Here is a 22,025-nt window from a genome sequence, read left to right as displayed (position 1 = left end):
TCCCCCAGAGCTGCGTTCTGAACACACTCACCAGGGGCAGGGCAGGGCAGTGGTTTGAGCATTGGCCTGCTAAACCCAAGCTTGTGAACTCAATCCTTGAGGGGGCCACCTAGGGATCTGGGGCAAAAATCAGTACTTGGTCCTGCTAGTGAAGTCAGGGGGCTGGACTCAATGACCTTAAGGTCCCTTCCAGTTCTAAGAGACAGGATATCTCCATTAATTTATTATTAACAGGGCCCATCCCTTCGCTCTGTGTCTGTACAGCACCTAGCACCAGGAGGTCCTCGTCCATGACTGCCTGGTGCTACAGTGCTACAAATCATAAATAACATTGTGTGAAAGCAGAGACACAGGGTCACTGGAAATATCGGTGGGATCAGGCTAAACTGGAGAACCCCCACAATCCTGACAAGCACATGGAGAGAGACAGTCCCAGCCCCAAAGAGCTCCCAATAGAAATACCCAAAGGTGGGGAGGGAAACTAAGGCACAGAGCAGGGATGTGATCTGCCCACGGTCACCTGGCCTAGAACTCAGCTCTCGAGTCCCAGGGCCTTATCCGCTAGCGCACACAGCTTCCCTAATGCCTAACAACCTCTTCACACCAAAAAGCCCAACCTGCTTCGCAAATGTTACACTGCTGCCCGTCCTCCTGTTTTCACGGTGCCGCTGTCTTTAGGTGCCCAGCACTCCCCAGTGGGAGCAGAGGTACACATGGGCTGAGAGGGGCTGGACTGCATTAAACAGCCAGTTATCTACTGGGGGTTTACTGCCATTGCTACCCTGTGCCTACGGAGCCCCGGCCGCTGGTGGCCTGCAAATCTTTCTTGGCAGCTAGTCAAGCTGTGGCCAAGTGAAACATGCCCACAAGCCCCTCCCAGCATCACTCTGTCCGCCTAATGAGACTACAAGCTGGGCAGGGAAGAGTGACAGGGGCAGAGGAGGGAGACGCTGCAATTCCCATTTTGCATCCCCATGGCCATGGGTTGGACAGGGCGAGCGATGGGAAATCCCCAGGCTGAAATGACATCGGTGAATACAGGCGATTTTCCAAACTCGAGAGGATGAAAAGGAGCCTGGTACATTATCTCCAGCACAGAGCTGGAGCAGCACCAGCTCTGTCAAAGAGACACCAAGCTGGGCACTGAACGCCCTTGACCCAGAGCGAAGCGAGGCAGCTCCATAGGAGAACGGTCTCCGGAGGAAGGTGTTAAGGTGGAGTTTGGACAATAGAAGTGTAAACAGGGAATCAGCATCGAGCAGGTGTGTTTCCAGTGGGATCAGTTCTTGGCCCTATGCTCGTCAACATTTTTATCAGTGACCTGGAAGAAAACCTAAAATCCTCACTGATAAAGTTTGCAGGTGAAACAAAAATTGAGGAACGGCCAAAACGAAGAGGACAGGTTACTGATCCAGAGTGATCTGGTGCAAGCCAAGAATGTCTGTTTGCATACGGCTAAATGTAAACGTGTCCTTCCAGGAACAATGAATGCAGTCATGCTTACAGGCCAGGGGACTCCATCTTGGGAAGCAGTGACTGAAAAAGATTGGGCCCATCTGACAGTGTCCTTAAGAACAGAATGGCTGAGGCATTTCCGGCATCTTTACTGTGAAGCCAATGCCGATGATAAGTTAGCTGTCTCTCCCATGTTTCCCCTTCCACCCTGTGTCTATTTAGACTGCAAGCTCTTTGGGCAATGGGCTCTCTCTCTAGGTATATGTACAGCCCCTAGCACAATGGAACCACGATCTCACTTGAGGTCTCTAGGCACCACCGCAATACAAATAATAAACACTAACGATCGTTTTTCAGAGCCCTCTCCTCGGAAGTGATCACTCTCAGATTTCTGTATCAAGGAAACTGATATTCTAGGAACAGCGGCGCTGTCCCTTTAAATAAAAACCTAGCTAACAAAAAACACCAGGTGCTAACGTGGGAGATAGAAATCCACCTTCTTCCCAGGCAGTGAAAGAAACCATGGCGAAAGCAGGGGGGAAAAAACCCAAACCGAAAGGCAAGGGGAAAATGGCCAGCAGCCAGGATCTGTCCAAATAAATTCTAGGCTCCCTGAAATTGGCTGATCTCCAACAAAAACTCATTTTAATCTAAGACCATGAGACTCCTTTGTAAAGTGCTCCCTTGAGAGGCAATGGTAGTATGAAATATTATTTATCTACCAAGCTGCGGAGCGGACTGGAGACGGGTGATAAGACAGCAGTAGCTGCCTTCCAGCGTTTCCCCAGCCCCCTCCAGTAAACGCTCCACTGGATGGGGGTTCTCTCTCTACTCAACAAACCAACCCTGCGACATTTCGCTAGACAAGTCAGGCAGGATAAGGCCCAAGGAGAAAGACACTCATTCTTCTCCTCTCTCTTTCTTGTCCTTCCCTCCATTAACAGCACTGCTGGAGCACTTTGCTTCCATCAATTCCACGTTCATTACACATCTGGATGATTATCATGGTTAGACACATGGGGACACTGAGGCACGGAGCAGGGCCTGATTTGGCAAAGGTCACTCAGGAAGAACAAAGAGAATCAATCAGAGACAACGAGCGCCCAGGAGAGCCCATTCCTCGCAGCTTTGTGGCTCGGGTTTTCCATTTGCATGTACCAAGTTTATTTTGCTCCAATGCCTTTTGACCTGACTGCATTTGCATTCCAGCCAGTCCCACACATTCAGGAATCATGAGTCTGGGCTCCCCAAAAAATCCTGCAGCTGGCTTAAAATTCCTGAGATTAAAAAAATAACCCGGACACATTTGGGGTTCTTTTTACTTGCCCTCTGCTTTGCTTGGCAACCAAGAGGGCTAGAAATTTACAGCGTTGTTTGTTTGCTTTTTAAAATCACAGGACTCCAGAAGCTCAGGCATTAAGGAAAATATCCAATAGCCCAAGACTCATGGCTCACACTGTGAGAGTTCTCAATCCTTTTCACATGTGCTGCTACAGTTTTCACACAAGGAGGCCAAGGACAGAGGTCAGAGCCATGGTCGGAGGGTCAGGGAGCACTAGAACTGCTTGCTTTCTCCTCAACTTTCAGCACTGGCTTCAAAACCTCCCAATGGAGCTGGCTGAGTCTCCCCAAAGACCTCGTCTACATGGGAAAGCTGCATCGTTTTTTAAATCAATTTAGTTAAACCAGAGCAAAAGGCTGCACTTATATTAGGTCTTAGAATGACTTATTTTGGTTTAGCTTAAACCAATTTCAAATTCACATAAGTCAACCCAACGTAAAACTTGATTCAAACACAAATAAGAGGATCCTCGCAGTCTTATATGCACCAGTTTAATCAAACTGGTTTAAAATCACAACTTTGGTTAAACCAATGCAACTTCCTCATGTAGACGGAACCTCCGGCTAGGTCTTCACTCAAGTTACCTGCACTCAAGCTAACCTAGTATGAGTAAGAATGGCCAGTCTCCACAGAAGAGTTACCTGGGGCTCTAACTCTGATCTTGCCCCAGGACCCTCCTGTCCACACACAAACCCCAAGCTTGGGGATATTTTCAGCCCAGGCTATCTAGTAACCCACCCACTTTGCAGTAAGGACTAAACTATTCAAGTGCTGATAGTCTTCCACTGCCTTCCCACCACAAGTCTCCCTGTGCGCCCAGAGAGACAGACAAATCCCACAGTTCACTAGGAAGGAATCACAGAGCAACCAGAGAGTTTATAGTCACACAAAAAGCCATGGGCTGCTGCATCCCCCGAAGCCCTAGCAACAAAACCAGCACTGGCAAGGGCTCTGCAGTGTGGCTGCTCACCCCCAGCAGTCGATCAGTCCATTAACACTGCAGTGAAGACGCCCTCGGTCTGGCTTAGCACAGCTGAGGTGCTGCAGATGGGAGCGAACTGAGCAGGCAGGGGTATGTGCTGAGAGGCTGAGGGAACTTGACCAGTGTCTTCTTGCACTTGTGTCTCTAGCCATCTCTATCCGGCTCACCTGCCCAATGACCCTTAAGTGCACAGAACAGCCATAATTTTTGCCACAAAAGAAAAAATTAATTGAATTCCCCAGATTAATGGACTCAGAAAAAGCTGTTTAATTTTCTGATGCGTTCTAGTTGGTGTTGGCTTATCCTGGCTTTGCTCGGAGCTGCGCCGCCCCGCCCCGGCACACGGACGGCTGATTAATGGGTTTAATCTCTGCTGTAAAGTTTCCTGTGTGGCCAGAGATGCAGCACAAGCCCTTGGAGGCCAGGAATTCTGGGAATGCTCAGGGAAGCACTTTTTTTTTCTCTGTGGAGGGCGGAACAAGAATCTCATGGCATACGGTCATGGGGGTTGAGTGGGGTCCCAGGGAATCCACTGAGCTTTGCTTGGTGCTGGAGGGTTCTGTCAAAATCTCAGCAGTCAGGAGAGTTACACCTACTTTAGATCGAGCCACTCTGCCACTCCAAGCCAAGCCCATCATTACTGACCGGGGTACTGCTGCTATATATCTGCTGCTCTAGCATTTCGGTGACTCCTGAGTATCTTCTACAAACTAATCCACAAGTGAGGGTGAGTTTCCTTCCTTCTGGGGCAGCAGAAGGCAGCCAAGGCCTTTGAGATGAGATAAGCTTCAGTGATCCTACAGAGCACACTGCTCCTCTGAGTTCACTGCAGATCAACTGACCTGTCCCAATAGACTTTCCTACTCTTCCTAAGAGCAGACCGGGGAGGACAGCAGATAGGGCACTGCACAGAGAACCAGGAGACCTGGGCTTCTGTTCCTGATTCTGCCCACGTCCTGCTGGGTGACCTTAGACAAGTCACTGTGGGTACGGCTTCACTGCAGAGCTACTGTGAGTGACTGGCACACAGGTCAGCCAAGCCTGGGTGTGAGCTGCCGTACTGCAGAGCCCTGCCTGAGTTACTGGATCATGGAAATGTCAGGCTGGAAGGGATCTCCTCAAGTCCAGCCCCCTGCACTGAGGCAGGGCCAAGTAAACAGACCTGCCCTGACAGGTGTTTGTCCAACCTGATCTTAAAAAGCTCCACTGACGGGGATACCAGAATATCTTACACAGGACACTCCTGTTAACAGACCCCAGAAAGATATTAACCTTTTTCACAACTGCATCATGCTTATTTGTGATCAACTGTAACCCCCAGGCCCTTTTACGCAGTACCACCACCCGCCTGATTCTTCCCATTTTGCATTTGTGCATTTTGAGTTTTCCCTCTGACATGTAGTACTTTGCACTTGCCTTTACTGAATTTCAACTGGTTGATTTCAGACCAATTCTCCACTTTACTAAGCTCATTTTGAATTTTAATCTTTTCCTCCAACGTGCTTGCAGCCCCTCCCAGCTTGGTGTTATCTACAAATTTTATAAGCATATTCTCTACTTCATTGTCCATGTCATTAAGGAAAATATTATAGTACTAAATTCAAGACTGACCCCCGCAGGACCCACTAAATGTGCCCTCCCAGTTTGACAGCAAACGATTGACAGCTACTTCTTAAGTACGGTCTTTCAACCATTTGTGCACCCATCTTACAGTAATTTCATCTAGACCACATTTTCCGAGTTTGATTACAAGACTGTCACGTGGGACTGTGTTTAAAAGCCTTATTAAAATAAAGATTTATCACATCTACTGCCTCCCCCCATCCTCTAAGCTAGCAGCCCTGTACAAGAAGGTTGGTTTGACATGATTTGTTCTTGGTAAATCCTTATAATCCTATTATCTGCTTTATGTTTACACATGAATGTTTAATAATTTGGTCCAGTATCTTTCCAAGTACTGAAGTTAGGCTGACTGGTCTATAATTCTGGGGTCTCCTTAGTTATCTTTTTTAAAGATAGGTTCTATGTTTGCCCTTCTCTGATCCTCTGGGACCTCACCCATCATGCATGATTCTAGAAGATATTTGCTAATGTTCCAGGACGGCTTCAGCTAGTTCCTTAAGTACTGCAGGGTGAATTTCATCAGGCCTCACTGACTTGAATACATCTAACTTATCTACATATTTTTAACCTGTTCTTTCCCTATTTTGGCTTGTGTTCCTTCCCCCTTGTTGTTAATATTAATTGTGTTAAGTATCTGCTCACTATTAACCTTTCCAGTGAAGACTGAAGCAAAATAGGCATCAAACACCTCAGCCTTCTTGATGTCATCAGTTATTAGCTCTCCTTCCCCATTAAGCAGAGGATTGCCACTTGCTTTTGTCCTTCTCTTGCTCCCAGCAGAGGTGCTGACTCTGTGGGTGCTCCAGTCCTGGAGCACTCACGGAGAAAAATTAGCAGGTGCTTGGCACCCACTGGCAGCCAAGCTCCCCCCACTGCCCCCGTCCCCCAGATCCTCTCCCTCACTGGCAGCCCTGCTGATCACTCCTTCCTCTCCCTCCCAGTGCGTTCCAGCTCCGTGGCAAGCAGGTCAGCTCCGGGAGGGAGGGGGAGAAGCGGGGACAGGGCATGTTCGGGGGGGGGGAAGAGGAGGGGCAGGGGTGAAGCAGGGGCAGGAAGAGGCGGGGGAAGGGGTGGAGTAGGGGCAGGGCCTGTGATGGGGGGGGTTGAGCTCCCAGGTAGAGGGGAAGTCAGCGCCTATGGCTCCTAGTATATTTAAAGGACCTCTTCCTATTGTCTTTTATATTCCTTGCTAAGTGTAACTTTTTTTTGTGTCTCAGACTTTCCGATTTTGTCCCTACATGCTTGTGCTGTTCTTTGGTGCTCCTCCTTAGCAATCTGTCCACGTTTCCACTTTTTGTAAGATTCCCTTTTGATTTTCAAGTCGTTAAAGAGCTCCTGATGGCGCCATATTGGCCTCTTCTTATTCATCCTATCTTTCCTTCACGTCAGAATACTTTGCAGATGTGCCTTTAATATTGTCTCCTTGAGAAGCTGCCCATTCTCCTAAACAGCCTTTTTCTCTTAGATTTTCTTTCCATGGGGCCTTACCTACCAGTTCTCTGCATTTGTCAAGCTCTGCTTTTTTTAACTCCATTGTCCTTACTCAGCTCCTCTCACTCCTACCTTTCCTTCGCATCATGAAATCTCTCATTGCATGATCGCTTTCACCCGAAATGTCCTCACTGAGATCACACACACATCGCCGTCTGTGTGACTAGAACTTCTGGGGGCACATCCCATGGTTGATAGGGCTGCAGTAAGTCAAGCCACTCTAGCATTCTTTCCCCAGTGAATTGGGGGAAACCTCGTTGTCTGTCCTAGTTTGTGGGAAGTCATTGGAGTATTAGTGGCACTCAAGTGGTTTAGCCTCTGTCCTCCCTGCAAAGCGGGCAGATTACTCACCTCAGTGAAAGCAGAACCAGGGATCCAACCCACCCCCAGCTAGCCTGGACTGAAAGCACCAATGCACCTGGGGGAGAGGGTTTTGTGTGTGGACAGAAAGGGGGCTAGGGACAAGACCCCCTGAGTTAACTCTGCAGTGAAAAAATACCTCTCTCTCTCTAGTCCTCTCTTTCCCTATCCTCCTTTCTCCAGTGAGACGGCCAGGCTGTCACTCCCTAGGTGTGTGTACTACTCTCAGGTGAGGTCTCTATGTGCCTGTGACCAAGGTGGCCCCCAATAACAGCTGGCAGAGAGCACACCAATCCATAATTCATTTCAGGCCTCACACACTCATTGCCCCAACACACCGTGGTCATAATCTGTATCTAAAAGGTGCCCTGCGCACACTGGTAACACACTGATCATTAATATTGTTGCGTGGGGCATGTACGGGTAGTGTATAAACAGTTACAGATGTGTGCTGGAAATGTGGTCTTAACATGTGTTTGGCAAGCAGTGCATTAGCCCAGCCCACCCTAGACAGAGGACTGTTTCACCTGCTTGACTGTGTCTCCAATGTAAATTGAGCAAGGGGAGGCCAGACACAATGGAAGTACATTTACATGTAAGGTAAACAAAGCCATCAGATTAGCAAGTGGTGACCACGTAAGGATTACGCAGGGGGCTAGAGGCTATACCCCCAGGAAGCCTTTCTGGCTCTACAAACAGCGAAATGGCCTTTGGGTAACAGAAGCAGAAACAAAGTGATTTGAGCATCCATCACCTGAGGGACACAAGAGGCCAGAGCTCTTGACACCTGAGAAAGGTGGATCCCTCAGCCCCAGGGGAACTGAGAACTGACTGCAGGTGAGAAACCTGCTTAGACAATGATTGTAACTTGCTCAAGTTAAGTTTTAGATGCTAGAAAGCGTGTTTGGTTTGGTTGTAACCTTGTCTGTCTTTCATTCTGACTTGAAATCATGTAAACCTCTGTTGTTAATATATTTATTCTTGTTTTACTACAAAACCATCTCAGCGCTGTTCTAGCGAAGTGTGGGTCGGCAGCTAACCAGGCAGGCTGATGGGGGCTCCGTGTCTCTTTGCAGGCGGCAAACTTAATAACTTCTGTGAGCACGCAGTGAGAGGGACTGACTGCAGCAGAGAAACGTCTCTGGGGAGCTGGGGTTCACTGATTGCTAACTGCAAGGTCAGGTTTGGACGGGCAGAGTCCTGCAAAGTGTGCTGGCCAGGCAGACAGGCTGGAATGGCAGGGGGCTGCTACAGAGTTTAGCAGCAGCAAAGCTCACTCCTGCTGAGGCAGAGCCATGACAGTTCTGGGTGACCTGAGCAAGACGTCTCAGTGCCACTGTGATACAGCTTATAAATAAGGAAGAGCCCAGAGAGGGACAGTGGGAGAGAAGAGAAAGGGAGCTGAGGTGAACGTGTTCCAGACCCAAAAGGCACCAGCTCATCCCGTTGGTATCTAAGCTCAGTGGAGGTAAGGAGACAGACAGACACTGCAGATGCACGCTGAGCCCACCCACACCAGCCATTACACGCTTGACATGATGTGATTTATCATCCTGCAGGTGGCTGCCCTGGCCCCTGCGTCCTGCCCTCAAATTCTCCACCCCGTGTCAATGGCCTCATCTCCCACCGATAATGGAGAACATTATCCGAACAGCTACCAGGATCCAAGGACACCGGACTCCGACTCTCCACCATGCTCATGGCTCTGCTGGAGGAGTTTGCTTCCCTTCTCCTACTTCATCCTGGTCTTTTACTGTCCCGCTTCACTTCCCATTCTTTCCTCCTTTCCTTTCTCCCTTTTGTCTCTCAGCCTCTCTTACCCACCATGTCTCTCTCCCATTCCATCCTCGCTCTCATTTCCAGGTGGCTTTGTTTTAATGGTTATTTATTTAAAGGTACAGCATCCCCACTGACCCATGCATACTCCCACCGTTCCCCACACACAAGTGGCGGGAGCAGGCCTCAAAGACCGATCTCCTCCAGGTGTCCCTCTCCAGGTCAGCATGGAGTCTGCAGTGGCTGCCTACCCTGTGTCTGCTCCGGAGAGCAATCTGGGAGAGCAGGAAGGGAACAGAAGGACGAGAGAGTTTAGGGAAGGGGGGGAAATTAAAGGAAAACAGAATAAAGCACCAGTATGACCAAGCTGGCAAGATAAACAGCCCATGTCAGATTGATGGAGCAGTAAAGAGCTTTCTATAAAGCAGTTAATACTCTAATAAAACTCATTTTTACTACTGAGCTATAAACCAGCTTCTCTCTGTCTTCTCCCAGACGCTGGTGCCAGACATGCTCTCCATGCTCTGGCCTGAGCAGAAGGAAGCCAGAGCATCAGGTACTATAACTTCAGGCTGTTCAGATACTGAAGTGAGGAGCACTGTGTCGGTCGCCCATCACCATAGTATCTAGGCAGCTCAAAAACATTTGTGAATTCAGCCACACACCACTCCCCCCCCGGGTGGGTCAGTATAACTAACCCCTTTGTTATAGATGGGGAACTGAGACAGGGAGGCGATGCGGGTGGGGGGGGGGGGAGGCAGGAGAATAACTTGCTTGAGATCACACAGGGAGTCTAGGCTGGGAACTGAACTAAAATCCCCTGAGTCCCAGCCCGTCGCATTCATCACAAGGCCATCCTTGCTATTGAGATGCACCCATTGGCAGAAACCCACCAAACACACACCAGGAGTTCAACAACTATGAGACAGGCCCCCGGAAAATCATGGCACTGGCTTGGAAATCATGCATTTTACAAACAACACACTTTGGTTTCTCTGTATAGTCCTTCCTGGTTTCGCAGCCATTACGTCGCACCCGCTTCCTGTTTTCAAAGCTTTCTCCACAGCCACGAGGGCGAGCAACGTGCGTTTTCTCGTCACTGAAAGCTGGGCTCCTCCCACATTCACTTGGCTCCAGAAGCTGGGGCCTGAAAACCAAATACTGCGAGAATCGCGATAAAATGACAAGAGCCAGCAACACCGTGAGCACACACCCCCGTCCCTTCGCAGTGCATGCTGCTCCTTTAAAAACAACCACGATCCCCTCACTGGAACAAAGGCAGCGCAAATAACTCTTTGAAAAAGAAAACGTTCCTTTCGGAAACTAGCAATGGGTCAGGTTTGGCGAGATGGGGTCCTCGCTGCAGAGGCTCTGGCCCCCTAGCAGATGGGGAGCCCAGCGTCCAGCAAGCACTGGGGCTTGAAATCACAGCGTAGCTGAGGAAAAGGCGGTTTGGGCTGAGCAGGGAGACACTGCGGAGACGCAGAATGGGACACAAGCTGCTCCTACCCGCAGCTGGCAGCCAGGAGGGGTCTTCTCCGGGTGGGGGAGGTGTCAGGCCGTAGCTAACAGGGGGCATCCTGCCACCATCACCCCAGCCTGGGAACTGGAAACCACAGATAAGCCTCCACTTTGCAGGGTGACAGTGACTGCGTGTGGGGATCCTCGTCGAGAACCCCAGACCTCCGGCTCCAAGCCCTCAGGCCTTGACCCCTAGAGAGTCACTCCCATCTGTGAGCCCAGCCACAAGAGGGCGAAATCACTCACAAATCCAGGACTTCCCACAGCCAAGTCGGCGTGAGCCAGCGCCCCCATCTCCGATGCCCCGTGGGCCACACCACAGCCGGCTCAGCTGATGGCCATCCCACTCCATCGCATGCGGACTCCAGGGCCAGGCCAGCACGCCTCCTCTAGCAGGCTGAGGCTCCTGGGATGACTGGGGCTCATCCTCGCAGTGCAGGGCTTCACACACAACTGTGAGACTAAGAACTCGGCACACATCTGACACTCGGGGACAAATTCACAGCCTGTCAGGCGCTGCTAACTGCAGGCAAAACCAGCAGGTGCTGCAGAACCCCGGAAAGCCAAGAGAACAGTCCCTGTCATCGCTGAGCCCATCAGCCTGGGTCTCCGTCACACTCGCCTTGTGCAATGCCTTCCATGCAACAATAAAACCCTGGGTGCAGGGACTGAACCTTTGCAGCTATCGCATGAGCTACAGGCCAAGAACTTACAGGCAGGAATTAGCCAGTCAATTCATTCAGGGGAATCACACGTAGCTCACGGGAGACTTAAGAAGGGAACACAGCGCAAACATCACCCAGCAGCACTCGCCTGCAAACTGCTGGGCACAACCCCGACCTGATCCAAAGATGGCAAGAGCAGTATTGCAACTTGGTTACTCCAGGACGCTGCACTTCGCTCATTTTCCCTACCCACTACGCAGTTACATGTGCCTTGTTCTCACAGCACGAGTTACTGGACAGGGTCTTTTATCTAAGACAACGCGGGGGAAAAAATACTGCCTGCAAGATCTTCAACAATCAAAGCACAACTAAGCTTATGCCACTTAGCACCTGTCTCTTTCTCTCCTGTAGGGTTTTAGCCAAGCATTAGGCTTACACACACACACACGTAATTTCATGTTAAAATGGCATCAAGAAAACTGCACATAAGAACGAACCAAGGTACTGTCTCCCAGAGAGAGCACAGCGTGGGTGTCTCCTCTGTAACAAGCTGCAGCAACTCTGAGAATAGACAAGCTGCTGCCGCGGCAGACTCTGTACTGCGGATCTGCTCCTAGCAACTGCAAGAGCCAGTGGGAGGCTGTGGGGAGGAGGCGGTGGGCTCTGCGTTAGGGGAGGGGGGATCCCATAGGTCTGACCTGTGGAAAGCTCAGAGGGGCTCAGACTGGGAGGTGTTGATGGGAGATCTGGGGGAGAGGAGGAGACGACTCACCGTGAGGAAGGTCAGAGGTCAGGTGAGGCATGACATAGCTGCGGATCAGCTCCCACTCGAAGTCATCGTCCTCCCGTTGGCTATACTCACACTGGTTTAAATCCACGTCTTCCTCGAAGGTGCAGCCGGCTGCAGTGGGGAGAGAGAGACAGTCAGTGCCAGGGGAAATGCAGCACGCTCGGCCAGGAGGGGACAGCAGCGAAAGTGTCAGTGGGCCCAGGTGAGAGAGAGAGAAAGGAAAAAACCTTCATGCCTGGCTGAAACTACCTGCCAGCTCCCATCACAGATGGCCTGGGGCAGGCAGGCCTCCAGGGCAGGGCTACACTACTAGAACTCACACTTCTCGCCATGACAGGACTTAACTTCTAACCCTAGACATAACAGCAGGCTGACGTGCGAATCTACACAACTCCGGACTTCACAAGGCATATCTTGCAGCTAACACTACACACAGATCCCAGCACACACTCACACACCAGCAGACACAGACCTACACACACACACAGATCCCAGCACAACACACACACACACACACCAGCAGACAGTGGCCTCCCCTTTAAGCTCCTCACAAGCAAGCCCAGAATAATGCCCATTGTCCCCCTGGCCCAGTCCGGCATCTGAAAGGGACCTGGGGGTGACAGGGCACTGAGAAGATTAGCAGATGGAAAATCATTCCATCCATTCCAAACCATTCCAAGCCGTTCCATCCCAGACAGATGTGCAGTTCAGAGGGGAACAGAACGATGACTAGGAGGAGTCTGTTTTAAATGCAGCATAAAACGGCTGCTGGGTGACCAGAAAGCAACAGACACAGAATGAAACAATTAGTACCAGATACAGCAAGGATGAAACACAGACATGGGAATGACAGAGTCTCCGGGGGCAGGTAGGGTTATGATCCCTTTGCTGATTAGTTATGAAACCTAACCAATCAACAAGCCTTAGGAAACAACAAAGAGCCTCGTTATCCCGCAGGTGAGGCTGGAAGGGAAGGCAGGCAGGATGCGGTGGCTGGTGAATCCAGGCCAGCTTTGGGAATGAGGATGCCTCTTGGACCCACGTTCAGCATCGCGCAGCTGTATGATCGCTGCAGTTCACGCATGGGGAGGAGCGTAGAGACGGCGCCGATAGCGTTTGGATCCAGAGCCAGGTTTTGGGTCCACACTCGCAGCGGAGTTCCAGGATGCTGAAATTATCTGGGAGCTGTTTGGTTGGGTATTATAGACATAGGAGCCAGACACAAAACGTGGATCTGGATTCTCACCCCACTCCAAAGTTCAAGGTAGGGTGATCTGAGCCAGTCCCAAGTGCTAACATCTCAGCCACACGCCTACATCCCTATCACTGCAAGGCCAGCTGTCACTCAGAGCCGCTGGCTTCCAGCATTTTAAAGTGAAAGACGACAATGGTCATCATCTCATCTCGATGGAACAACGTACAGCTCCGTGCACAGCATGAACGGGGCAGGAGGAAGAAATAGGGTTTGCAATGTCGGCAGAGAAGGCAAAATATTGGGGGCGGGGGTCCCAAACGTCTAGAAAGGGATTTACAGAGAGCAAAACAAAGCAGAAAAGTCAGGCTAGAACCCAGGCGTCCTGCTGCTGAACACTGCACCCCACCAGCTTCCTAGACTGCAGAGCGGGGAAAAGCACTTGACTGAGCACAGTTAATTGAAGTAAATGCCAGCAAGCCTGGTTAGAAACATGCCCAGAAACACATGCACATGCAAGGTAAATCAGCTTTCTGGTTCCGTCTGATACAGCCAAGCGCGGTGCCCAGCCTATGCAGCCTCCTGCCCCCCTCCGGCCTGCAGAAGGACGGCGCTCTGATGTTTCATCCTATGCATACTTCCCCCGCGGCCAAGACCCAGGGTGCTTTTGTGTTCAGTCATCTGTGCACCGGCCAAACCAAAAAAGGAGCTGGGGATTTGATTCTGTACAGAGTGTAACTGGTACAGCTCAGCTTGTTAAATACTGACCTATTGTTCCATTAAAGCCACAGATTACACGCAGGCCAGGGCTTCGGTAATAATTAATACCGGCCCCCTGGGCTGAGCAGAGCAGGCCCGTTAAGAAACCCCTGACCAAGCAGAAAGAACAAAGGCAAATACCCTATAAAGAGGCCGGTGCTCAGGCACCGACCAGCCCTTTATTATTTCATTCGCTTTTTCCTACTTTTCCACAAATTACATCAGCCAATTCTCCCCAGGGCTGAGGACTTTGGGCTCAGGCGACTAGCAGCTTCACTAGGGCCGAGCATGGGGATTGCTACCCAGGCAAGTACCGGGACGGCTCTACGGCCTGAGAGAAATGCAGGCCAGAGCCCAGGGCTTGGCATCACTCATGCCCCTACAATGGATTTCCCCCTGCTCTACTCCCTAAGCAAGGAGTTCACAACCATGGGCCTGGCCTGCCCCCCCCCCCCACATGCAGACAGGGAGCAGCCCCTTCCAGCCAACAGCCTATTGATGGGTGCTGGCACTGGCTGCTGTGTGCACACACACTGCTTTTCCCATACCCTGGCATTAGCACACTCACCCCACCACATACCAGCGCCCACGCAGCCTGTCTCTGGCATTCACACACAAGGGCACCCCCCTCCCACAGGCACCCAGGAGCCCCACACCTCGCCTGCATGTACACTGGCCCCTCAATACTCACTCACGCGCTAGCCCCCAACGCACACAGATGCACCCTCTCATGCACCAGCACCCCAACTCCCTGAGGCCCAGTCTCCCCTATGCAAAGGTAGCTCCGACCACCCACACACATGCACCTCTGCAGCCAGGTGCAATCCACCTCTCTGTCCCCCGTGGTGCACAGCTGGATACTCAGCAGTGGCTGGGTATGCCCAGGGCCCTGAGCTATTCCTCTAACCACCACAGAGAATAACCCACATCGATCCACCGAGCCAGCCTTTGCCAAAGGCCACCAGGAGGCTCGGCCAAAGTTCCCATCCCACCAGCTAACAAGACGCTCCACCACAGAGGCGGCTTGGTCCGGACTAGGACTTGGGAGATCTGAGGCTACTCCCAGCTCTGCCACTATCCTCCTTGGGCAAGTCCCATCCTCTCTCTGTGCCTCAGTTTCCTCTCCCAGCCTATCTCTAACTAGATTGGTAACTCCTGGGGGCAGGGGCTGCTTTCCACTCTGTGGCCCTAACCTCAGTGCTACTGGCATAAAATCACAGAACTGGAAGGGACCTCGAGAGGTCTTCTAGTCCAGTCCCCTGCCCTCATGATAGAGCTATGTATTATCTAAGCCGGGGTAGGCAACCTATGGCACGCGTGCCAAAGGCGGCATGCAAGCTGATTTTCAGTGGCACTCACACTGCCCAGGTCCTAGCCACAGGTCCGGGGGGCTCTGCATTTTAATGTCATTTTAAATGAAGCTTCTTAAACATTTTAAAAGCCTTATTTGCTATACATACAATAATAGTTTAGTTATAGACATATAGAATGACGCCTTCCAAAAACATTAATATGTATGCCTGACATGCGAAACCTTAAATTAGAGTGAATAAATGAAGACTCGGCACAGCACTTCTGAAAGGTTGCTGACCCCGATCTAGACCATCCCTGAGAGGTGTTTTCTAACCTGCTCTTCAAAGTCTCCAATTATGGAGATTCCACAACCTCCCTAGGCCATTTATTCCAGTGCTTAATCACCCTGACAGGAAGTTTTTCCTAATGTCCAACCTAAACCTCCCTTGCTGCAATTTAAGCCCATTGCTTCTTGTCCTAGCCTCAGATGTTAAGAGCAATTCTTCTCCCTCCTCCTTGTAATCACCTTTTATGCAGTTGAAAACCGCTCTCCTGTCCCCTCAGTCTTCTCTTCTCCAGACTAAACAAACCCAATTTTTTCAATCTTCCCTCACAGGTCTTGTTTTCTAGACCTTTAATCGTTGTTGCTCGTCTGGACTTTCTCCAATTTGTCCACATCCTTCCTGAAATGTGGTGCCCAGAATGGGACACAATACTCCAGTTGAGGCCTAATCAGCACGGAGCAGAGCGGAAGAATTACTTCTCGTGTCTTGCTTACAACACTCCTGCTAATGATAATGGTATACTTCATTTGTATCCATTTCTAAACCAATATAGATAAGCCAGTACAAAAGCCTTTGTGGTATAAGAGCGGCTCACTGCGGGTGAGTTAAACCTGGTCTCAGCTGACTTAAAGATAAACAAAATCTTCCTTCACAGGACGAGGGAAGGCAGTGCTAGCCCCATCTCTCTTCCTTATCTAGCCACACCCTCTCGGGATCCCATTCTCCCCAGCCTGACAACTGGTGGTGTCACTCAGCCCCATGGAAAGCCCTCGCTCTGACCTGGTGGCACTTTGCCCAGGGACAAATAACCAGACATGGTGCTGGGCGGGCAGAGGAGAGTCGGACCTACTGTGCTCCCTGCCCTCTGCGCAGCATGGACCCCTGAGCTGCAGGATCACACTCCTGTTAGACACAAATTCCCCTGCAGTCAGTGAGGAGGGCTGCACGGGCTCAGAGCGGATGCAGTTGTGTTGCACACCGGTCTCCCAAATGCCGCAGAAAGGTTCTGTCCCACCCAGTGCTGCCGGATCTAAACCCACCCAAAGGCAAAGCAATATTCAGTGCTGACAAACGGACAGGGCCTTCCTGCGCCCGCTCATTTAATACAAGAAATGAACAGAAAGTGGGTCCCAGTGCACTGCCTGCCACCTGGGCAGGTTGTTGTCCACAACTCCCACCTGATTTAAGGTCTGACTAAAGGGGTGAGGCAGCACATGCATCTGCATATTAATGCAGCTGGCAGTTCTTTGAAGCTACCCCAGGCTCTCCCTTCATGCCAGCCAATATATAAACAATAAAAGAATCACTCTTTTTAAATGCATGAGCGCAACATTGATTAGTCTCCTTAAAATCCCTTGGTATGTGTCATCCCAAAGGACCCCCCAACAAAGCACTTTCTGAACAGCACATGATACATACAAGGAATGGCTTTCCCCTCAGTATAATGCAGCCCCCTCAGGGGTACAGCATGGCAGCTGCTTAATCAACCCACAGCAACAGTGTCCCCACCAGTTTGGGACAGGAAGTGAAGTTGGGATTACAGTCAAGAGAAATTGCCAGGAGGGATTTAGTGGGACAGAATGGACCTGCATGGCATCAGGATACCTAACTCAGGCTCTGATTTCCCCTACAGGACCATGGAGTCTCAGCACTCACAGGGGTCTCCGCTTCACGTCCCACCCAAAAGCCAGCACCTCCAGCTGCACAGAGCCTGCACAGCAGGACTAATACAAAGGCAGTAATGACACCTGCTGAGTGGCCAACAGGAAACTGAGTTTTCCTGGCAGTTTCCCATCACATCCAGATCCTGCATCGCTTACGAGAACGAACGCAAGCACAGCCACGAAGGATAGGCTGGGGCCACGGGGAGGGGAGGGCTGACAGGCGTTACAGGGTATGCATTGCTCGCCCCCCAGAGTTCCTCCCTGCACTCTCAAAAGCGAGCTCAGCCTCCAATGAGACGCACCTGCTTAATGCAGTTAGAAAGGAAAGGGGGAGAAGGAGGAGGAGCCATGAGAGAAGCATATAAAATACCAATGCAGCCGTCCCTCGTTCCTGGAGCTGAGCATAGACTGAAGCTTGGTGAGGGTCCAAAATACTGAAATCCCTTCCTCCCAACACACGCATTCCAGAGGGGATTAGAAGTGGAAATACTGTGGCTGGAGGGGGAAGCTTTTCTTTGAAGTTTTTAGCAATATTTTACACCCACTAGGGGTTCAGAGAAGGGCCAGGAAGATGCAGAGTTACCAGGACTAATCTCAGTTCAGGAAGGACCATTATACCTGGTGCTTCAGGATTTAAACCCATCTCTGCTAGCGACCACAATTCGACCCATGTGGAGGGCAGACTACCCCACAGCTGTTACTGTGGCATCCTTCTTACACCTCCCTCTGACACGTCTTCTGCTGGCCACTGTCAGAGACAGGACAATGGGATGGCCTGGAACCACCAGACTGGCCATGCGACCCATTGTCCTGTCCTGTCAGCAATTCCTCATCGAGGCTCAAGCCTTGTGTGATTGGCCTGTTAGGAACATCAGCATGAGATGCACAAAGAGGCCGTTTGAAGAACCAGTGAAGTACAAACACAGCCCTCCCACAGCTGAACTCCACGGCCGGCCAGCTGCCCTTCTCCCCGTGAGCAGCAGCAGGTAGCTTTGATACGCCCACAGGTTTTTATTAAACCATTTATTTAAAAACAAGTTCTTACAAGAACTAGAGCCAAGGTGCCGGACCCAGGTGCAGTCAGGAGGATGGAACTCACCAATTCCCGGAACGGAAAGCGGCCACAAGAGGTGCACCGGGTTTGGAATGCCCCCTAGCGGCAATTCTGATTCTAGTGCTACTTGCAACAGAAACTTGCCGCTAATCAACGCTAGCTAGAATCCTTAAAAGGAAGTCTGGGGTGGGCGGAGTTTGGAGAGCTCAGTGCCTCCATCTTCCCTACAAAAATCCTGCATCTCAACAGATTATTACCAACCCCACGTGGTAAAAATAAAATCATGAATCAGGAGCCCAAAAGTTATGAGATTTGTTTAAAATCCATCAGATTACAAAAGTATTAATACCTGTACGAACAGAACAAACGAACATCCCCGCCCCCAAGGAGCTTCCAGTCTAAGTATCAGCTGGAAGAAATACAGAACAGTGAAATCTAACAGTTACTTCACAGTTTATGCTGGTGACCGTGGACAGGTAGAACCATTTATTTGACTATTTATCAGAGTCAACCTTCCCCTCTACGCTCACCACAGCAACATTTTTCAAGCTTAACTGTTGTGTATCCTGCATCTAGTCAGGTACTAGAGGCTACAGAGTTTTCAGATCTTCCAGCTTTTACTGCACCAGCTTGAGAGCAACTGAGAAGAAATTATCTGTAAGACTTTGCACCCAAGTTACAATGTGGGAGCTGGTGATGTCACATAAGAACGGCCATACTGGGCCAGACCAATGGTCCATCTAGCCAGGTATCCTGCTTTCCCACCGTGCCAGATGTTTCAGAGGGAATGAACAGAATAAGGCAATTTATCAAGTGATCCATCCCCTGTCATCCAGTCCCAGCTTCCAGCAGTCTGAGATTTAGGGAGGTCCACAGCATAGGGTTGCATCCCTGACCATCTTGGCTAATTGCCATTGATGGAGCTATCATTCAGGAACTGATCTAATTCTTTTTTGAACCCAGTCATACTTCTGGCCTTCACCGTGTCCTTTGGCAATGAGTTCCACAGGCTGACTGTGCGTTGTGTGAAGAAATACTTTACAGCCAAAGCTGCTCAGGAAATAGCAGCTGGGGCATAATGAGGAGGAGGAGAAGAGTTTTCAGTCTCTGAGGTGAGATGACACACACTTGCCTGTCCCAATACGTGTTACTCTATTTAGTGCCCTTACAAAGGGGAGCACATCTGCAGCCCAGCCGGTAAATTAGCACAGGGCAGTGCCTGGGAAGCCAGGTTCTGCAGGGTAGCTGAGATCAGAATCAGGCCCACTGCAGTCTGAACATTGTAACAATCTGGGATTTACGCTTGTTCTAGAGAACAGGCAGGAGGGGCGTGAAAATGTAAAATGCACAGATAGGGCAAGTTCTGCCACTTTCTCCCACTGCCCCCATTCTGGTTTAACCCCATGTGTAGTTAATGCACCAAAGGTAGAAAGTTAACACAGTTCTCATACCAGGGGATGGATTTGTGTGTGAGCAGTTCTGGGAAGGCAGCGCTTTGGAGAGAAGCTCCTAATGAGTTTTGTGCGTATCCCCCGGAGTGCTGCACCACGGCACGCCTTTGCCACTGCCCGCCCGAGGGCACTTCCACCATACAGAGACAGCAGCAGACACCACCTCAAAAACCAGATTCCCATTGCCCGCCCTTGTTCACCATCCCTCCAGCACCACTATGTTAGAGGCTGCCTCACTGTCCCCCATTATGAGACATTGGGGAACGTCGCTTTCTTCTAACTTTGAACAAGGAGCTCTGGGATATCAGGATTATCCCCAAAGCTAATGGTCCTGCTTCAGTGGGGAGCGTCTACCTAGGACCTTCCCCAGGCCTCCCTTCGCCTGAATTGCTGGTACAGTTTTAAAGGAAAAGTACATAGCCAGTAGATTCTGCTCATTATAGCAAAGTTGCTGTTATCTGAAGGTTGCCACTAGGCGGAAGAGAGGCTTGCAGGGCTGCAGCCAGGGAAAGCAGCACTGGGACGTGCACAGTACCTCTCCCTGGAGTCCTGGAACCCCGTGGCTAGGCGGGGAGGCTGTGGGCAGGGCAGCTGCAGGGAGATTTGTAAGGCTTCAACTAGGGAAAGTGCATGATAAAGTTGTCAATAAGTGGTGTTGAAGCCAGTGGGACAGGATTGGTTCCCAGCAAAAGGTTGTTAATATGAGGATTGCTATTAACCAGCATCAACACACACACACACACACTCTTCCCCTTTTCCTCCACATTTCCACGCCCCAAGGCCCTTTCCCGCCCCCAGACCTAAGCCAATGCTCAGACCCTTGGCCAGTACCGTACAGGATGGGAGTTCGAGTCGCCCAGCAGTGATGGGGAGGGCAAATTCCATGCTGGCTACACCACTTTCCATGGGTCAGTGCCACCTTCCCACTCTCTAGGGGTAACCGCTTCCCCTTTGGGCTGCTCTGACTGCTAAACCAGACTAGGGAGCTTCTGCAGCTGGGGGAAGCCGCAAACCTCCTCTGAGTTCTCTGATTAAATCTAGCTGCTGCCTGTTCCATGCTACTCTGAGCAGTGTTAACGTGGGGACAGCACGCAGCAATGTCTACATCAAGCAGCCAAAGCTCGGGAGCAAGGTCCTGAAAATCATGTGATTAAAAATTAAAAAATAATATGATTTTTAAGCCACAAGCCCCCATGCCTTCTGGTTCCTGAGCCTCTCTGGGCCATGTTTTCAAAGTTTTGCTCTGGATTCACGCAGGCTAAACCTACTTTTTTTTTTTTTAAATTAAAGCTGCTGTAAATCACATGAGTCCAAGAGCTGGGGTTTGGGAAAACCATCAAGACTCGCAATAAAAAGAGTGAAAGCTGGCAACCCTGAAAAACAAAAAAGAGAGAAAGAAAAAGAAAGAGGGAAAAAAGAAGGGAACCCCCCCGAAAGCAGATGAAAGAAAGAACTACTAAGTATGAAGAGGATCCCCACAACCAGCGGGGTCCTGGCTGTGCCCTCCTGCATACCCAGCGGCATTTGGCTCCTTCATCCCGTCTTAGCAAAGGGAAACCTAGGCACTGAAGATAATGTGAATTAACTGCAAGCAGCACAGAAGCACCCCACAAGCAGAGGACCAGAATGGAGGAGCGGCCGTTGGAAAAGAACAGCCGCCCGCCCTGCCTGTGGGATCAGAGCCCAGGCTCAGTGCTCGGTTTTCCCAAACAGGGGGTCGTTTTACTACAACTCCCTGCAGAGCCCAAGCGGCGCTGGTTGGCGAGTTGGATACATGCCTCTCACCTCCAGGGTGCCAGTTTCCCACTAGTTTGGGGCAGTGGCAGCCAAACCTTGTTACCATCTTACAGCTGTTTGGTGACCTTTGTGAAATGAGTCTGCTGGGTCTCAGACCATGTCCCCATCCCAAAAGCCACCCCCAAACCCAGCAGATTAGGTGAATTTACAGGGCTTTTCCTTCCTCGCTTTGCAGGGAGAAAGAACAGTCTAGTGGCTAATGCACTGGACTGTGCTGCAGAAAATCAACGCACAGTTCCCTGTTCTACCAAAGACTTCTTGTGAGATTTCACATAAGACTGCGTGCCTCAGTTTCCCCACTGCAAAAATAGGGATTGTACGCTTTGTCTGCCTCCTGTGAGGCAGCATTCTTTCCTCTCTCCAAAATGCTTAGTGATTTGTTTGGGCTCCCCAAGAGGACCATCACCTCTTCCAGTTGCTTCTAAAGATACAGAAACTGCTATTAGCCAGATCAAAATATCTTCACATCCTTGCCTAGAAACTGCTTATCTCTGATCAAGAAATTGCCAGTGAAAGCCTGTCATTC

At 50.5% G+C, this 22,025-nt stretch overlaps 1 protein-coding gene across 3 annotated transcripts in view; it reads right to left on the bottom strand.

Moving 5' to 3' along the window:
* The window catches only part of PTPRU (protein tyrosine phosphatase receptor type U), a 704,694-nt gene that overhangs the window by 634,691 nt on the left and 47,978 nt on the right, over positions 1–22,025 (bottom strand). For all 3 annotated transcript variants that reach the window (XM_050932286.1, XM_050932285.1, XM_050932288.1), the window contains exon 2: positions 11,988–12,116. In XM_050932286.1, the coding sequence (XP_050788243.1) occupies positions 11,988–12,018 (31 nt within the window). In that variant the 5' untranslated portion in view covers positions 12,019–12,116. The remainder of the gene's footprint in view (positions 1–11,987; positions 12,117–22,025) is intronic.

Source organism: Gopherus flavomarginatus, chromosome 22 (genome assembly GCF_025201925.1).
Source record: "Gopherus flavomarginatus isolate rGopFla2 chromosome 22, rGopFla2.mat.asm, whole genome shotgun sequence".
Lineage (NCBI taxonomy): Eukaryota > Metazoa > Chordata > Testudines > Testudinidae > Gopherus > Gopherus flavomarginatus.
This window is presented reverse-complemented; position numbering and strand designations above follow the sequence as displayed.